We start from the raw sequence: 14,418 nt of genomic DNA, 5'->3' as shown, positions 1-14,418 counted from the left end.
TTTGCGAAACCACTCGCCGAGCTGGTCGGCGGCGGCCTGCAAAGTGCGCACCACATGTTCCGGCTCTACGTGAAGCGTAGATCGCCGTATCGTCCGCGAATAGCGCCAGATGGGCGTCTTTGAATTTAGGAATATCGCTAGTATATAGCGAGAAGAGAGTGGTGATAGCGCGGACCTTGCGGGACTCCGGCCGAGATGGTATGTCTAGAGGAGGAGTGGGTGCCCCTCGACGCGATATTTGAAACCGCGATTAGGGCACGTTATAAGTGTACAGCTTGTACAGCAAGCCGTTGTGCCACACTTTGTCGAATGCTTTCTCAACATCGAAGAAGAGAGCACCGGTATAAAATCCTAACTTGAATTTAGAGTAGACATGCTCCGTGATGCGGAGTATCTGATGCACGCAACTGTGCCTATTACGGAAACCAAACTGCTCCGGAGGGAGCAGATTGTGAGAATTGGCTACTATTTTGAGACGGTCGAGGACGATCCGCTCATAAAGTTTCCCCATCGTACTAAGGAGGCTAATGGGCCTATAAGAGGCCGGATCTGACGCGGGTTTACCCGGCTTGTGAATCCCTATCACGACTGCTTCTTTCCAGGCCTCAGGAAAGTAGCAGTTCTGGAATGCTGCATTGAGGATGTCAGCAAGAATCTTGACCAGATGCCCCGGTAGCATTTTCAGTAACCTAGTGGGGATACCGTCAGCCCCGGGGGCTTTTCGCCTATTTAGTGCCTTGATCAGAGTGACGACTTCTTTGATCGTCACCGGCGCGAGGGGGTCGGGGGCGCGTCGACATCCGGGTCGATTGTTTGTAACGGTCGCGGAATAGGCGGCGAAGGGATCGCGTTCCTACTTTCGACAAAAAGAGTCTACCGCAACAAGATGATCGTGGTCTACGGGAGTTGTTTCGAGCGAGCATTGAGACTGCAGGGTGGAGGCTAATAATTCCGCTTTCTCGTCGTCGTCAAACGCGGGCGTTGATTCGACGATTGAGCGGAGGAAAAGAGGCCATCCTTCTCTCTTGAAAGAGCGGACCAGCTTCCAAAGGCCGTGTGGGTCGGTTGGATTTCCGACAAGTGCTGCTCCCACCTCGAATCGACGGCGTCCTTTACGCGACGTCTGGCCTCACGTTGGAGGTAACGCGCGAGACGCCGTCGATCCGGGGAGGGTCAGACACGCAGGCCTTTAGTGCTGCGTTTCGCCTCCTCAGCACCCATCTCACGTCATCGGGAAGATGCCCTTGACCGTCGCCGGTCTCGGGCACCTCTCGGAGCTTTCGCTCAAGACGTGGTGTAGATGGTTGGTGAAGGAGCGAATCGCGCCGGTCGTTTCCCCGCGAGTCACGATGTTGGGCGGAATAGAGGAGAGGACATCAGATGAAGTGTCGGCGAGTTTGGTGCTCAAGAGCCGCCAATTCGTCGACACTTTCACCCGATCGTTAGGACCTGTGTCTGAGGGACCGTTATGAGGGGCTAAATCTAAGATCACAGGTCTGTGGTCTGAATCTAATTCATGTACCACTCGCAGAGAACACACGTTGAGACATACGTTCTTTACGAGTGCTATATCTAATATATCGGGTCTGTAGCTATCGTTCATAAAACTATAGTGCGTGGGTTCAGAAGGAACCAGAATGCTCATATCAATTTCGTCAAGACAGCTTCGAGTACCGCACCCCTACCGTTGGTAGAGTTGCAGTTCCAGAGAGTGTTCTTGGCGTTAAGGTCGCCCGCCAGAAGGACGGACTCCCCATACTGAGTAGGGTTATTAGTTCGTTGGAGTGAAGCTCCTTACTAGGTGAGAGATAGGCCGAGATCAGAGTGATCGGCGGGTGTCCTGTCATAGAAAGCCTGCACACTGAAGCCTCAATGCTGCTCAGGCTTTCGGGGGTCGAGAGGTATGCAATGCAGGGACCTTTTGTAGTAAATGAGAGTGCCACCTTTAGGGCCATCGGTGCGATCGTTTCGCACGAGATTGAAATTGGGGAGTTTGGGACTGCGTTGAGAGGGTTTGAGGAACGTTTCCTGGAGGAGGAAGACGTCCAATTTATGATCGCGAGCAAAGTCTGAGAGTTCGGCTCGTTGGCCGCGTATACCATTAAGGTTGAAAAGCCCACTCTGAGGGAGCGAGGCTTGAGTCGCGATGGGTTATTTCCGTTTGGAGAAGCCATTACGGAGAGAAAATGGATTCCATGGTGAGCTGGAATATGCGCTGTTGCGCGTTATAGATTTGGGCGAAAAGGACGGAGTCAGAGTGACCCAGTGCCTTCATTTTGGACGAGCAGTCGTGGATCAGCGCGTGGAGTTCGATAATCTCTGGGGAAACCAGAGAATGAGGGAGGCGCGCCGCTAGACGCCGGAGTCGCCGCCGCCTGGGGTTTGGATGGTGCGGGAGCCTTCGACTTGGCTACCTTGGAAGAGGTAGCCTTGGAGGTCGAGGGCGTTGGGACGGGAGCGGGAACAGTGGCCGCCGCTGCTGGTGTTGTGGCCGGGGTGGCGGGAGATCCTCCGGGAGAACCACCGCCTTGGGCCTGGGGACGCGAGTCGGCACGTACCGTGGCGGGAAACCACGGGTTACGTGTCGGGGCTGGGGCCAGAACGAATTTTTCGGCCTGAGGGGCCTTGGCCTTAGGGGCCTGATTGGTCCTATAATTGGACTTGTATTTGGGTGCCCGTGGGCACCCCGGTAATTGGCCGGATGGCCAGATTGCCGGCAGTTTGTGCACGAAGGCGGCTCCGTGCACTGAGTCCTATCTTTCGGGCGCGGGCACTCTGACGTGCCGTGTTCGCCGAGGCACTTAACGCACCTGGCGGGGAGGCGACAGCCACGCGAATTGTGACCATACTTTTGGCAGTTGTGACACTGCGCAACCTCGCTAGTCTTATGTGGGGTCTCGATAGTGAAGCCGCCGAGACCCGAGATGTCGCGTAGCTCGTAAAGAGCTTTTACGTCTGCGGGGGTAGCTAAGATGGCGAGGACCATCTCGTATTGAATGCCACGTCGTGACAAACGCGATGCGCGGTGCATCCGGTGCACCTCTAGGGCTGCGATGCCCTTGGCCTGGTACGGCCTTGTTGGACCTCGGCGGCCGACATTTGGAGGGTATGCCACGGATGACGTACCTATAGCGGCGCTCGTCCGGGAGCGCAAAGGTGTAATAATGATAGCGTTTGCTATCTAGAAATTTGGTCAATTCGCGGTGGTCGCTAATTGACCCGGGCTGGAGGGACAGCAGTTTTTGGCCACTGTTCCAGGCATTGGGCGGGATTTTAATGCCCCCACGGGTGAGAGCATCAAAAGGAGTGGAGGGAGGCCCGTTCGGGACGGTGGACATTGACCTTCGGTGGGTGTGTAGGCCGCTGAGGGTGGGTCGGTGGCGACGACTCCGTCGCGCTAGCGGGCGCGGGCTGGGAAGCCGCGGGTTTTGTTTGGGCGCGGAAGGCGCGGACGGCGCAGAAGGCGCTTGGGAGGCGGTAGCGTCTGAGCTACGCTGCTTTTCCTGCGCCCGTTCCTCACGGTCGTGAAGCCGTCGTCGTCGAGGTCCGACGACGCGGCCCCAGACCGCGATTCGCTAGGGGCAGGAGAAACAGGTCGCTTGGACGCGCAAGCGACGGGGACATCGGATAAGACGGGTGCGCCTGGATCGGAATCCATGGCGAGGTCGGGATCGACGGCGCCGGCCGGGCTCCCGGGCGGACTAGGTCCGTCCGAGGACACGGCCGACTCAGACGAGTCGGAGGAAGAGGATGACTCAGATGAGTCGGTAGAGGTCGCGGGTGACGCGGGTGAAGCGGGTGACTCCGGCGAGTCAGGCACCGCACGGGGGGCGTTGGCAACCACTAGGGAGTGGACCAGGAGCAGAACATAGGGTCGCTCCTAATGTATTCGGCGAGAGTTGTCAACATGGCGTGTTTAGCCTTGTTGACATCCGCCGCCGGCTCGTCAGTGTCCATAGGCCTAGATTCAGCCATTGCGGGCGAATCCGCCCTAGGTGGCACTTAAAATCGGAGAAATAAATGAATGAGTCGCGAGTGGGTTCGGGACCCGGGTGCGTTCCGCCTGGGAAAGAACCCACAAGAAACCAGGCGGCTATCGCACTGAGAACGAACGCGTGATTCTACGTGAGAAGAAAACTAGAACAAACGTCCCCGGGTGGGTGTGCCCGGGGTTGTGTGCGTGAGTGACCCTCCCCGCCGGGTGTAGGCGAGGGGGATGTACTTAGAATTAGGTGTACCCTAAGCTTGTCTCCCTTTGCCAATCTTATTGTGCGAAAGGGTTCCTAACAATCCGTGCGACGTAAACGGTATTGGACCTTTTAGGGTCCGCACGCTCAACCGTCACACGGGATGGAGTGAAAGGAAAGGTAGGGTTGGGAAGGAGATATGCGGGGAAACTGTGGTGTGTCTCCACGGCTTCCTTGTCCGCACCCGTCCGGCTTCGCTTTAGCCCTGAGGGGCGCAGCGCGGGCCGGGTCACCGCTAGCTCGGCTTGTTATCACCGTTAGGTTTACCACCGAGCTAACCCTGAAGGGGCAAAATTGTCGAGAAACGATACAGAAACGGGTTTGACCCTGTCCTGAGAAGGACGCGGCCGGACCCAAACAATGGACGCAGGTAACAACAGGGACAATGCCCTATTGTTTCCTTTGTCCGTGGCGTGCAGCGAGGTCGCTGCGGTCGTTCCGAGCAGGTACTCGGAAACGGGACAATGGCTTTACCGAGCAGGTACTCGGTAAAGCCAAAGGGACCGCTCGAGTCGGGTGCTGTGTGTGTGTGTGTCGTGTAAAAATAACGCGTCCCCGGTGTTTATATTCTGCACTTACTACGCGTAATAGTGGTGGGAGCGAGATCGAGCGCGTTAAAATAGACCAATCACGATCGTTCGCCGCTTGCGCGGCGAGCCAATAAGCCGCGCGGCTGTCGGTCATGCCGTGACGGCCACAAAACTAAACGAAACTTCGAATTTTACAATATGACGTACACACAATACAACACACAATATAATATTGTAATATAATAATATATTATATTAGGTGCGATTATATTAAGTATTTTCCCTCACATATTTTTTTTTCTTCATATAATGTATAGCTATTCAGTAAAATCCAAAATATTATAATATAATTCGGCCACTCGTGCGATTTGTATGTCAATGTCTATATGTATGTATATTGTATGAATTCATCGTAAAATGGAATTCTTACGTCCCACCAAATTGAACGAATCAATAAATAAAAATAAAAAAAAAAATGAGTAGGTAGATAGATAGGTAGATATGCAGTCAGGTATATTACATTATAATAATACATATACATATTATGTATGTGTATGTATGTATGCATGTAAAGACTTCGTCATCTTGTCGAACTTAAGAAACTTAATGTTAAAATTCACACTTATTATATTGTATAACAATAAAATAAGTGCGTAGATTGATTTGAAATATTTGTTAGCCCTGAAAAGGGCTGTTGTATGTGTATATGTTTGTGCGTCATGGATCGCACACGCGCGCGTTCTCCGCGTTCCGTCACAATAATAATAATCATATTTGTACTTGTTGATGTTGATGATGTTGTTATTAATGTGACTTGAACGCGACGACGACAACGGCAATGGCAATTTACGCAGGTGCATTGTGAGCATATCGCGTTCACTTTTGGCGGCTGAAGCTTTCTTGGCGGCCGGCTTGGAGGCCTTGCCTGCAGAGGCTGAGGCGGCCGCCTTTGGCCTTACCCTGTGCTGCAGCTTTCTTCGCTGCGGTCGCCGGCTTCTTTTTGGCAGCTGCGGCTTTCTTGTCTCTCGTCGCGGCGGCGGCGGCGGCCGAGGAAGATGAAGATTTCGATTTAGCCGGCGACGTTGCGGACGATGACGACGCGTTCGCCCCACCACCTGCAGCGGCAGCAGCGGCCGCGGCTTTTAGATCTGCTGCCTGCTGCCGCCGCTGTCGCCTTCTTAGATTTACCACCGGCCGACGCGGCAGCGCCGCTCGCAGTGTTGCCCTTCGATCCGGCTTTTCTTCCAGGTCCACCGCCTGCGCCGCTGCCACCGCTGCCACCGCTGCCGCCGCCGACACCGCCGGCTGATTTTTGATTTTTCGACGCTGCAGATTTTGATTCAAGTTTGAAAGATCCAGAAGCGCCCTTGCCTTTTGTTTGTATAAGTGTGCCCGATTCGACGGCGCTCTTCAAATATCTTCTAATGAAAGGTGCCAATTTTTCAGCGTCCACTTTGTACTGGACGGCGATGTATTTCTTGATTGCCTGCAACGATGATCCGCTTCGTTCCTTCAGCTCTTTTATAGCATTGTTCACCATTTCTGATGTCTTCGGATGTGTAGGTTTAGCTTTGGGCTTCTTTGCGGCAGCGCCTGCCGCGGCCGCCTTCGCGGTAGGTTTCTTTGCCGGGGTTGCCGGTGCTGGGGCTTCGGTTGCAACAGCTGTGTCTGCCATATTTTTTCTTTTTGGTTGTTTTTCTCAAATTATGCACAACAATACGCGCGCAACATACACTCCACCACAACGATGATAATAATAATAATAATTATTATAGTAGTAATAATATTATTATTATTTTTACAATAATATTAATAGTAGTAGTACAAGTATGTAGTAGTAAGTAGTATTATTATTATATTAAAATGCTGCAATTGTTTTAAATACAATACAAAAGAGTTCACACGACGTCAGATGTCGCCACTAGGTTGGTAGAAATTTTCATTAGCTGACACGCGGCTATACCGTAAGGAGAGCCTTTGCGGCGCGAGACGATTTCACGTACGAACAGTTGGAACTTTTCACTAACATCAGTCTGTTTAAATTGAATTTTAACATTGTTTTCATATATTCATCAATTAAACGTTTATGCGCCCTCATTCCCCATGAACTGATTTATTTATCTCAAAACATATATACACGATATGATCGTCCGTTATCTGAGTAAAGTTGTTTATTTTCGCCACTCGGTAACGTGTTCACGTGTAGTCATGTTTAAAAGTTATATATCTCTAAAATACGAAACAATGGAGTGCTGATTGTTATTCAAATAAATGGCTAAATGTATAACGTTATATAATTGAAACAATAATAATTGCTCATCAACATTTCCTAACATTAAAACGACACACAAATGAGAGGGTGGTAAAACACACACAAACGCGCACACACACGTCAGCGGCACCACGAGCAGCAGCAGCAGCATCAGCAGCGAGCGCAGCATCAGTCGGGCAGTCGGGCGCGAGGCGAAGTGCGTGGAAGCAAAAAGAAAAAAAAAAAATGTGTGTGTGATTTTGATAATTGAATAATAATAATATAATATAATTTAATTAGTTAGTGGCGTCGGTCGGCTTGCTGTCTCTCTGGCTGGCTGGCTGGCTATCGGGGTGGCCTACGTTGTTTAGCAATGATGGACGGAATTATTGAATGTTTAAATAATTTGTCTGCCTGTCTGTGCCTGTCTGTGTGTCTGTGCGTTAAGTATAAATTTTAGAGAACCACTAACACTCACGAACGCACATACATCATACATACATACATAAATAAGTACACATTCAGATCAGAGTATCGTTAATAATTTACAATTTTTATATAATATTATAATGTAATAATATATAATATACCTAACGCAATATTATTATGTTTAGTTCAATACGTACAATAAATACACATACGAGTACATTAACTAAGTGTACAGTGCACACTGTAGGTGCGTACCTACCCCTGGGTACATAGGTACTTGGTTACTTAATAATAATAAAGCGAACTAGTCGAGTCAGTAAGTCAGTCAGTCATTATTATTAAGAACAAATAGTAGAAGTTATCGTATCGCTTACCTATCTATTTATATTATTTAAAATAGAACTAACTAAATCAGTTACTATTATAACTTGCGTGATAATGAATAATGTCTTTATTCAATTGTTAGTTTTAGGTTTATTTATTTTTTTATTATTCACTCTGTTTTCGCTCAATTTCGACATACAACGCGAAACATAAGTATCATAAGTCATGCATTTCCTTCTCGTAGCGTTCGGGGAGAGGGGGGGGGGGGGGTGTCTCACACACGAAGAATATACACATATCGTCAAGTCGGCTGGAAGTACATGATCAATAATTATCATTAAAATTACCAACCTACGTATTAATATTTGAAGTAATACAAGAAGTAGAATTCATTATTTTATCGATTAGAAACTTAGGTACACACATAATATGATTATATTATGTAATTATAATGAACAATTTGCGGCCCTGAAAAGGGCCTTTTGTCAGTTCGGTGTGTTACAGTCGTCACATGGCGCGCAGAACGTCGTCCTAGTTCTCCTCGTCGTCGTCGTCGTCGTCGTCGTCGTCGTCGTCGTCGTCGTCGCCGCCGCCGCCGCCGCCGTTGTTGTCGTCGTTGTTGTTTTTATTTTATTTTTGTGCGCGGCCTTCACATTGTACGCATTATATAATATTTGTGTCGTTGTATTTATTGATTATGATCTTACAATAGGTATTCGCATGTTCAATTTTCGCGTACAATGCGAGATTCGCTCACGCTCAAGTGACTGACGACGTACGATCGAACGAACGAAACGAACGGGCTGACGGACGGACGGACGATTTACGCATTCATCATGAGAGACTTAACCGCCGAAACCGTAGAGCGTGCGTCCCTGTCGTTTCAGAGCGTACACGACGTCCATAGCGGTGACAGTTTTCCTTTTGGCGTGCTCTGTGTACGTGACGGCGTCACGAATTACGTTCTCGAGGAACACTTTAAGCACACCGCGAGTTTCTTCGTATATCAAACCGGAGATACGCTTCACTCCACCTCTGCGTGCCAAACGGCGAATGGCAGGCTTCGTGATACCCTGGATGTTGTCACGAAGAACTTTCCTGTGACGTTTCGCTCCTCCTTTCCAAGACCTTTGCCTCCCTTGCCGCGACCGGTCATTGTTGTTGTTTTGGTTTAGTTTGATTCGATTATGTTACGTTGTGTTAGATCCGTTCGGCAGACAGTCCGCACGAAATATGTTCCGTTCGAACTCCATGCGCCCGTTTTATACTGCCACGTACGACGAAAACGACGGCGCGGGTTGGGGAGGGAGGAAGCGCGCGAGGAGAATGGTTGGGGGGGGGGGTATACTAACTTACTCACGCGGCTGTGATAGGCGGAACGCGACGGTGCTATAATAACCCACGGAGACAGCGAAAACGATGGCAATATAATAATGACACCGCAAGTTATCCTAAAACCCCTACCGCTACCGAGTTGATGCAATTTGCAGTCTCTTCAATTTCTTCTCTTTAAAAAAAAAAATAAATAAATAAATATATTTTTATAAATATAAAAATTCATCGATTCATCGATATTATAATTATTACCAGTAATTATGTTATTTTCTTTATAAAGTTAAGAAGGTAACTAACCTAAATTTGTTGCGTTAATATTATTAATATTTTATTAACAATATACACAAATCTATGTGTTTAGTGTTGAGTACGGTAATATTATTATGAATATAATATGCCATAAAGGTAATATATACTTAGTCTGTCGTTTACTTGCCGAGTCTCGTTTCGTAGACGATGTAAGAAACAAATTGTAATTATATTTTGAAATATATGCGGCCCTGAAAAGGGCCTTTTAATGATTAAAAGTCATGATGCGCGAATCACGCGTGCGTCAATTTCGCCTTCATTTGTAAATATAATAATATAAATGTTTCGCGATATTATGTGTTTCTAATAATATGCGAGGAGCGAGCTGCGATGCACGCGCGCACATTATTTTAAACACCCGTCGTGTTGAATAATATTTATTGTTATTATTATTATTATTATTCTACAACGATGACGACGACGACGTTGGTTGCAAGAGCGAACGGCGGCGTTTAAGCTCTCTCCCCTCTGATTCTGCGCGCCAACTGTATATCCTTTGGCATGATGGTAACACGCTTGGCGTGAATGGCGCAAAGGTTCGTGTCTTCGAAAAGACCGACCAGGTAAGCTTCGCTGGCCTCCTGCAGCGCCATGACGGCGGAACTTTGGAAACGCAGATCGGTTTTGAAATCTTGCGCTATCTCACGAACCAAACGCTGGAACGGTAATTTGCGAATCAGAAGTTCCGTACTTTTCTGGTAACGACGGATCTCACGGAGAGCGACAGTGCCGGGCCTGTAACGGTGAGGTTTCTTCACTCCGCCTGTTGCGGGAGCACTCTTCCTGGCGGCCTTGGTCGCCAGCTGCTTACGTGGCGCTTTTGCCACCGGTTGATTTTCTAGCTGTTTGCTTAGTACGCGCCATTGTGTTGATCAACCAACCAACCAAACAAACAAATAAATAAACAACGAACGAACGAACGAACGAACTCACAAAGCGATCGACCGTCACGCGCAGAGGTTTGATTAAGAATGTAAAACCATACCTTTTTTTTTTTTTTTTTTTTTTGTGACTCTACGTTTGTTAGCCTGGCAGGGCCGGCTTTTACAAACACACCGGACTTTCGGGTGAATGCTTTAGGCACTCGAACCCTTAAATTAAGTGACCATGCTGAGGGCGACCCTCTAAAGGGTCACGGCCTCGGCTCAGGACGGTCACTGAGAGATGATGTTTGGGGACATCAGCGATTAGGGGGTTTACGCGAGGTGCACGGAGCGACCTACACAGTCTACCTAATCGTCTTCGTCGGCGCGCGGGCCGACGGAACTAATCGAGGGGTCGGGAGGACGGGGAACGCGGCGAGGTCCTCGGCGGCGAGGACGGAACTGCGGTCGTGTGGAGTGTAGGAGCTTTAAGTGCTCGTGCTTTCGGCGGATGGCCAGAGTTATATCGTCCTCTGGATCTGTAAGGACAGAACGTGGACGCCTCCATTTCGCGCGGTCGAAAGGAGTGTATATGGACACGGACCTAATGAGCGGGTTCGGATGATTGACCGCCCGATCGAAATAGCGTCTGCTGGACATGTGCATGAAATGCCTGATGGTCGGCATATCGGTGTCCACGTGGAGGTTGCGATTGCGAACGTACCACGGGGCACCGAGTGCACGTCTTAAGAATTGATTTTGTAAAACCTGCATACGCTGAAGACGAGCAGGCGGTATGTGCGCGAACGCGGGCGACGCGTATGTCATTATCGGCCTAATACACGAGGTAAAGATCCGAATTTTGTTGCGGGTGGACAATTTGCTATTTTTGTTTATGAGCCAGTGCAGCTGGCTCATCGCGAGTGCGGCTCGCGCGCGTACCGCATTGACATGTGGGTCAGCGATAAAATTTTTTTTTTTTTTTTTTTTTTTGGAGTGACTCTACGTTTGTTAGCCTGGCAGGGCCGGCTTTTACAAACACACCGGACTTTCGGGTGAATGCTTTAGGCACTCGAACCCTTAAATTAAGTGACCATGCTGAGGGCGACCCTCTAAAGGGTCACGGCCTCGGCTCAGGACGGTCACTGAGAGATGATGTTTGGGGACATCAGCGATTAGGGGGTTTACGCGAGGTGCACGGAGCGACCTACACAGTCTACCTAATCGTCTTCGTCGGCGCGCGGGCCGACGGAACTAATCGAGGGTCGGGAGGACGGGGAACGCGGCGAGGTCCTCGGCGGCGAGGACGGAACTGCGGTCGTGTGGAGTGTAGGAGCTTTAAGTGCTCGTGCTTTCGGCGGATGGCCAGAGTTATATCGTCCTCTGGATCTGTAAGGACAGAACGTGGACGCCTCCATTTCGCGCGGTCGAAAGGAGTGTATATGGACACGGACCTAATGAGCGGGTTCGGATGATTGACCGCCCGATCGAAATAGCGTCTGCTGGACATGTGCATGAAATGCCTGATGGTCGGCATATCGGTGTCCACGTGGAGGTTGCGATTGCGAACGTACCACGGGGCACCGAGTGCACGTCTTAAGAATTGATTTTGTAAAACCTGCATACGCTGAAGACGAGCAGGCGGTATGTGCGCGAACGCGGGCGACGCGTATGTCATTATCGGCCTAATACACGAGGTAAAGATCCGAATTTTGTTGCGGGTGGACAATTTGCTATTTTTGTTTATGAGCCAGTGCAGCTGGCTCATCGCGAGTGCGGCTCGCGCGCGTACCGCATTGACATGTGGGACGAAGGTCAGCTTCTGATCAAGTAGCACGCCTAAATACTTGACCTTCCTAGTCCAAGGAATGGCCTGTCCTGACATGACTATAGAAGCGAGAGGTGCTTGTACTCTGGTATGCCGAGTGAAGACTATAGCCTGACTTTTGGCGGGATTTATGGTGATGCGCCATCTGCGACACCACGCACCGAATAGATCGGCTGCGGATTGCAAAATGTGCACCAGCTTGTCGGGGTTTCTATGTGAAGCATAGATTGCTGTATCGTCAGCGAAAAGCGCCAGATGGGCGTCTTCGAAGGATGGAATATCGCTTGTGTAAAGCGAGAATAGAAAAGGAGAGAGAGCGGAGCCTTGCGGGACTCCGGCAGAGATGGTGTGTCGGGAAGATAGGGTTCCCTCCACTCGATATTTGAATCCGCGATTCGACAAAAAAGTCTCGTATGATGTGCACGAGCTGTGTGGGCACATTGAGAGTGTACAGCTTAAAAAGTAAGCCGTTGTGCCACACTTTGTCGAATGCTTTTCAACATCGAAAAATATCGCGCCGGTAGGACGGTCGTACCTACGCTTAGTGTATACATGCTCCGTGATGCGGAGGACCTGATGCACGCAATTGTGCCTACTTCGGAAACCAAACTGTTCCGGAGGGAGCAGATTGTGGAGATGGGCTACTATTTTAAGACGGTCGAGGACGATCCGTTCATAAAGTTTCCCTAACGAACTGAGTAAACTAATCGGCCTATAAGAGGTCGGTGAAGATGCGGGTTTTCCCGGCTTGTGGATGCCTATGACTACTGCTTCTTTCCAGGCCTCAGGAAATATGCAGTTCTGAAAGGCTGCGTTGAAGATTGCAGCTAATATTTTGACTAAATGCTCCGGTAGCATTTTTAATAACCTGTTCGGGATTCCGTCAGCCCCGGGGCTTTACGTCTTTTGAGTGCCTTGATCAGAATGATGACTTCTTCGGTCGTCACCGGAGCGAGGGGATCGAGCGGCGGCGAGTCGACATCCGGGCCGACGGCAACGATTTGATTTATGTTTAACGGACGCGGGGTAGGTAGAGGCGGAGTGGGTCGCGTTCCTACTTTCGACGTAAGTGTCCACCGCAACGACGATGTCGTTTTCTACGGGCGTATCGGTCAGGGAACATTGAGACTCCAGGCTGGAGGCCAAGAGCTCCGCTTTCTCGTCGTCATCAAACGCCGGGCGTTGATTCGGGCGATCGAGCGGAGGCATGGAGACTACATCCTTTCTCTTGAAGGAACGAACCAGTTGCCAAAAGGCCGTATGGGTCGGTTTGATTTCCGACAAACGTCTCTCCCATCCCGAATCGACGGCGCCTTGTATGCGACGTTTGGCCTCGCGTTGGAGGAAACGCGCAAGACGTCGTCGTTCCGGGACGGGTCGAGTCGCGCAGGCTTTGAGTGCCGCGTTTCGCCTCCTCACCACCTCCCGCACGTCTTCGGGAAGGCGCCAGTGGTCGTGAATGGCCGCTGGCACCCTCTCGAGCTTTCGCTGAGGGCGTGTTGCAGGTGGTCGGTGAAGGAGCGAATCGCACCGGTCGTTTCCTCACGAGAAACAATGTTGCTCGGAATCGCGTCGAGATCAGGGGATGAGGTGTCTGCGAGCTTGGTGCCTAGGAGGCGCCAATTCGTTTTCACCGTCATCGGACCGTTAGAGGCGTTAGGACCTGTGCCTGGGGGGTCGGTTTGGGGAACTAACTCTATGAGCACAGGTCTATGATCTGAATTTAACTCTTGTACCACCTGCAGGGAACGCACGCGGAGGCATACGTTCCTTACAAGCGCTATGTCGAGAATGTCGGGTCTATAAGAATCGTCTTGGTCGGGATAGTGAGTTGGCTCAGAAGGAGCCAAGATGCACATGTCTATATCTTCAAGACAACTCTCGAGGATTGCACCCCGACTGTTAGTCGAGTTGCAGCCCCAGAGAGTGTTCTTGGCGTTGAGGTCGCCCGCCAGAAGGACGGACTCCCCCATGCTGAGTAGGGTACGGATATCATTGGAGTGAAGCTCCTTAGTGGGTGAAAGGTAGGCCGAGATCAGAGTGATCGCCGGATGTCCTGTCATCGAAAGCCTACAGACTGAGACCTCAATGTTCCTTAGGTTATCGGGGGATCGAGAGGTATGCAATGCAGGGACCTCCTATAATAAATGAGAGTGCCACCGAGAGGGCCACTGGTACGATCGTTACGCACCAGGTTGAAGTGCGCGAGGTTGGGGCTTCGATGAGCGGGTTTGAGAAACGTTTCCTGGAGGAGGAGAACGTCAAGATTATGATCGCGGACAAAATGTAGGAGTTCGGCCCG

General features: G+C 50.2%; 2 protein-coding genes and 2 pseudogenes across 2 annotated transcripts; all 4 read right to left on the bottom strand.

Annotated features, from left to right (window-relative positions):
• Nucleotides 1-3,397: 3,397 nt before the first annotated feature.
• On the bottom strand, nucleotides 3,398-3,975 carry LOC119192533 (predicted GPI-anchored protein 58). Its single transcript, XM_037446343.1, has 2 exons — nucleotides 3,922-3,975; nucleotides 3,398-3,880 (listed from the first exon to the last, which is right to left on the bottom strand). The coding sequence occupies exons 1-2, from the start codon at nucleotides 3,973-3,975 to the stop codon at nucleotides 3,398-3,400; spliced, it is 537 nt and encodes a 178-aa protein (XP_037302240.1).
• Nucleotides 3,976-5,653: 1,678 nt separating this feature from the next.
• LOC119192532 lies at nucleotides 5,654-6,614 on the bottom strand (annotated as a pseudogene).
• Nucleotides 6,615-8,240: 1,626 nt separating this feature from the next.
• Nucleotides 8,241-9,037, bottom strand: LOC119192534 (annotated as a pseudogene).
• A 572-nt stretch (nucleotides 9,038-9,609) lies between these two features.
• LOC115453170 (histone H3-like) lies at nucleotides 9,610-10,419 on the bottom strand. Its single transcript, XM_030181837.2, is given in 2 exon segments — nucleotides 9,610-10,246; nucleotides 10,248-10,419. Coding segments are annotated over 2 exon segments (411 nt in total). The 5' UTR covers nucleotides 10,290-10,419; the 3' UTR covers nucleotides 9,610-9,877.
• Nucleotides 10,420-14,418: the final 3,999 nt, after the last annotated feature.

Source organism: Manduca sexta, unplaced genomic scaffold, assembly GCF_014839805.1.
Source record: "Manduca sexta isolate Smith_Timp_Sample1 unplaced genomic scaffold, JHU_Msex_v1.0 HiC_scaffold_2889, whole genome shotgun sequence".
NCBI lineage: Eukaryota > Metazoa > Arthropoda > Insecta > Lepidoptera > Sphingidae > Manduca > Manduca sexta.
The sequence above is the reverse complement of the archived record's forward strand: the minus strand, read 5'-3'. Positions and strand labels throughout refer to the sequence as shown.

Excerpts from the sequence above, each read along its gene's own strand:
- LOC119192533 (XM_037446343.1), bottom strand. The coding sequence starts at position 3,975 with ATGGCTGAATCTAGGCCTATGGACACTGACGAGCCGGCGGCGGATGTC. Across the intron at positions 3,881-3,921 it reads CGGCGGCGGATGTCAACAAG|GAGCGACCCTATGTTCTGCT; the intron begins GCTAAACACGCC and ends CGAATACATTAG.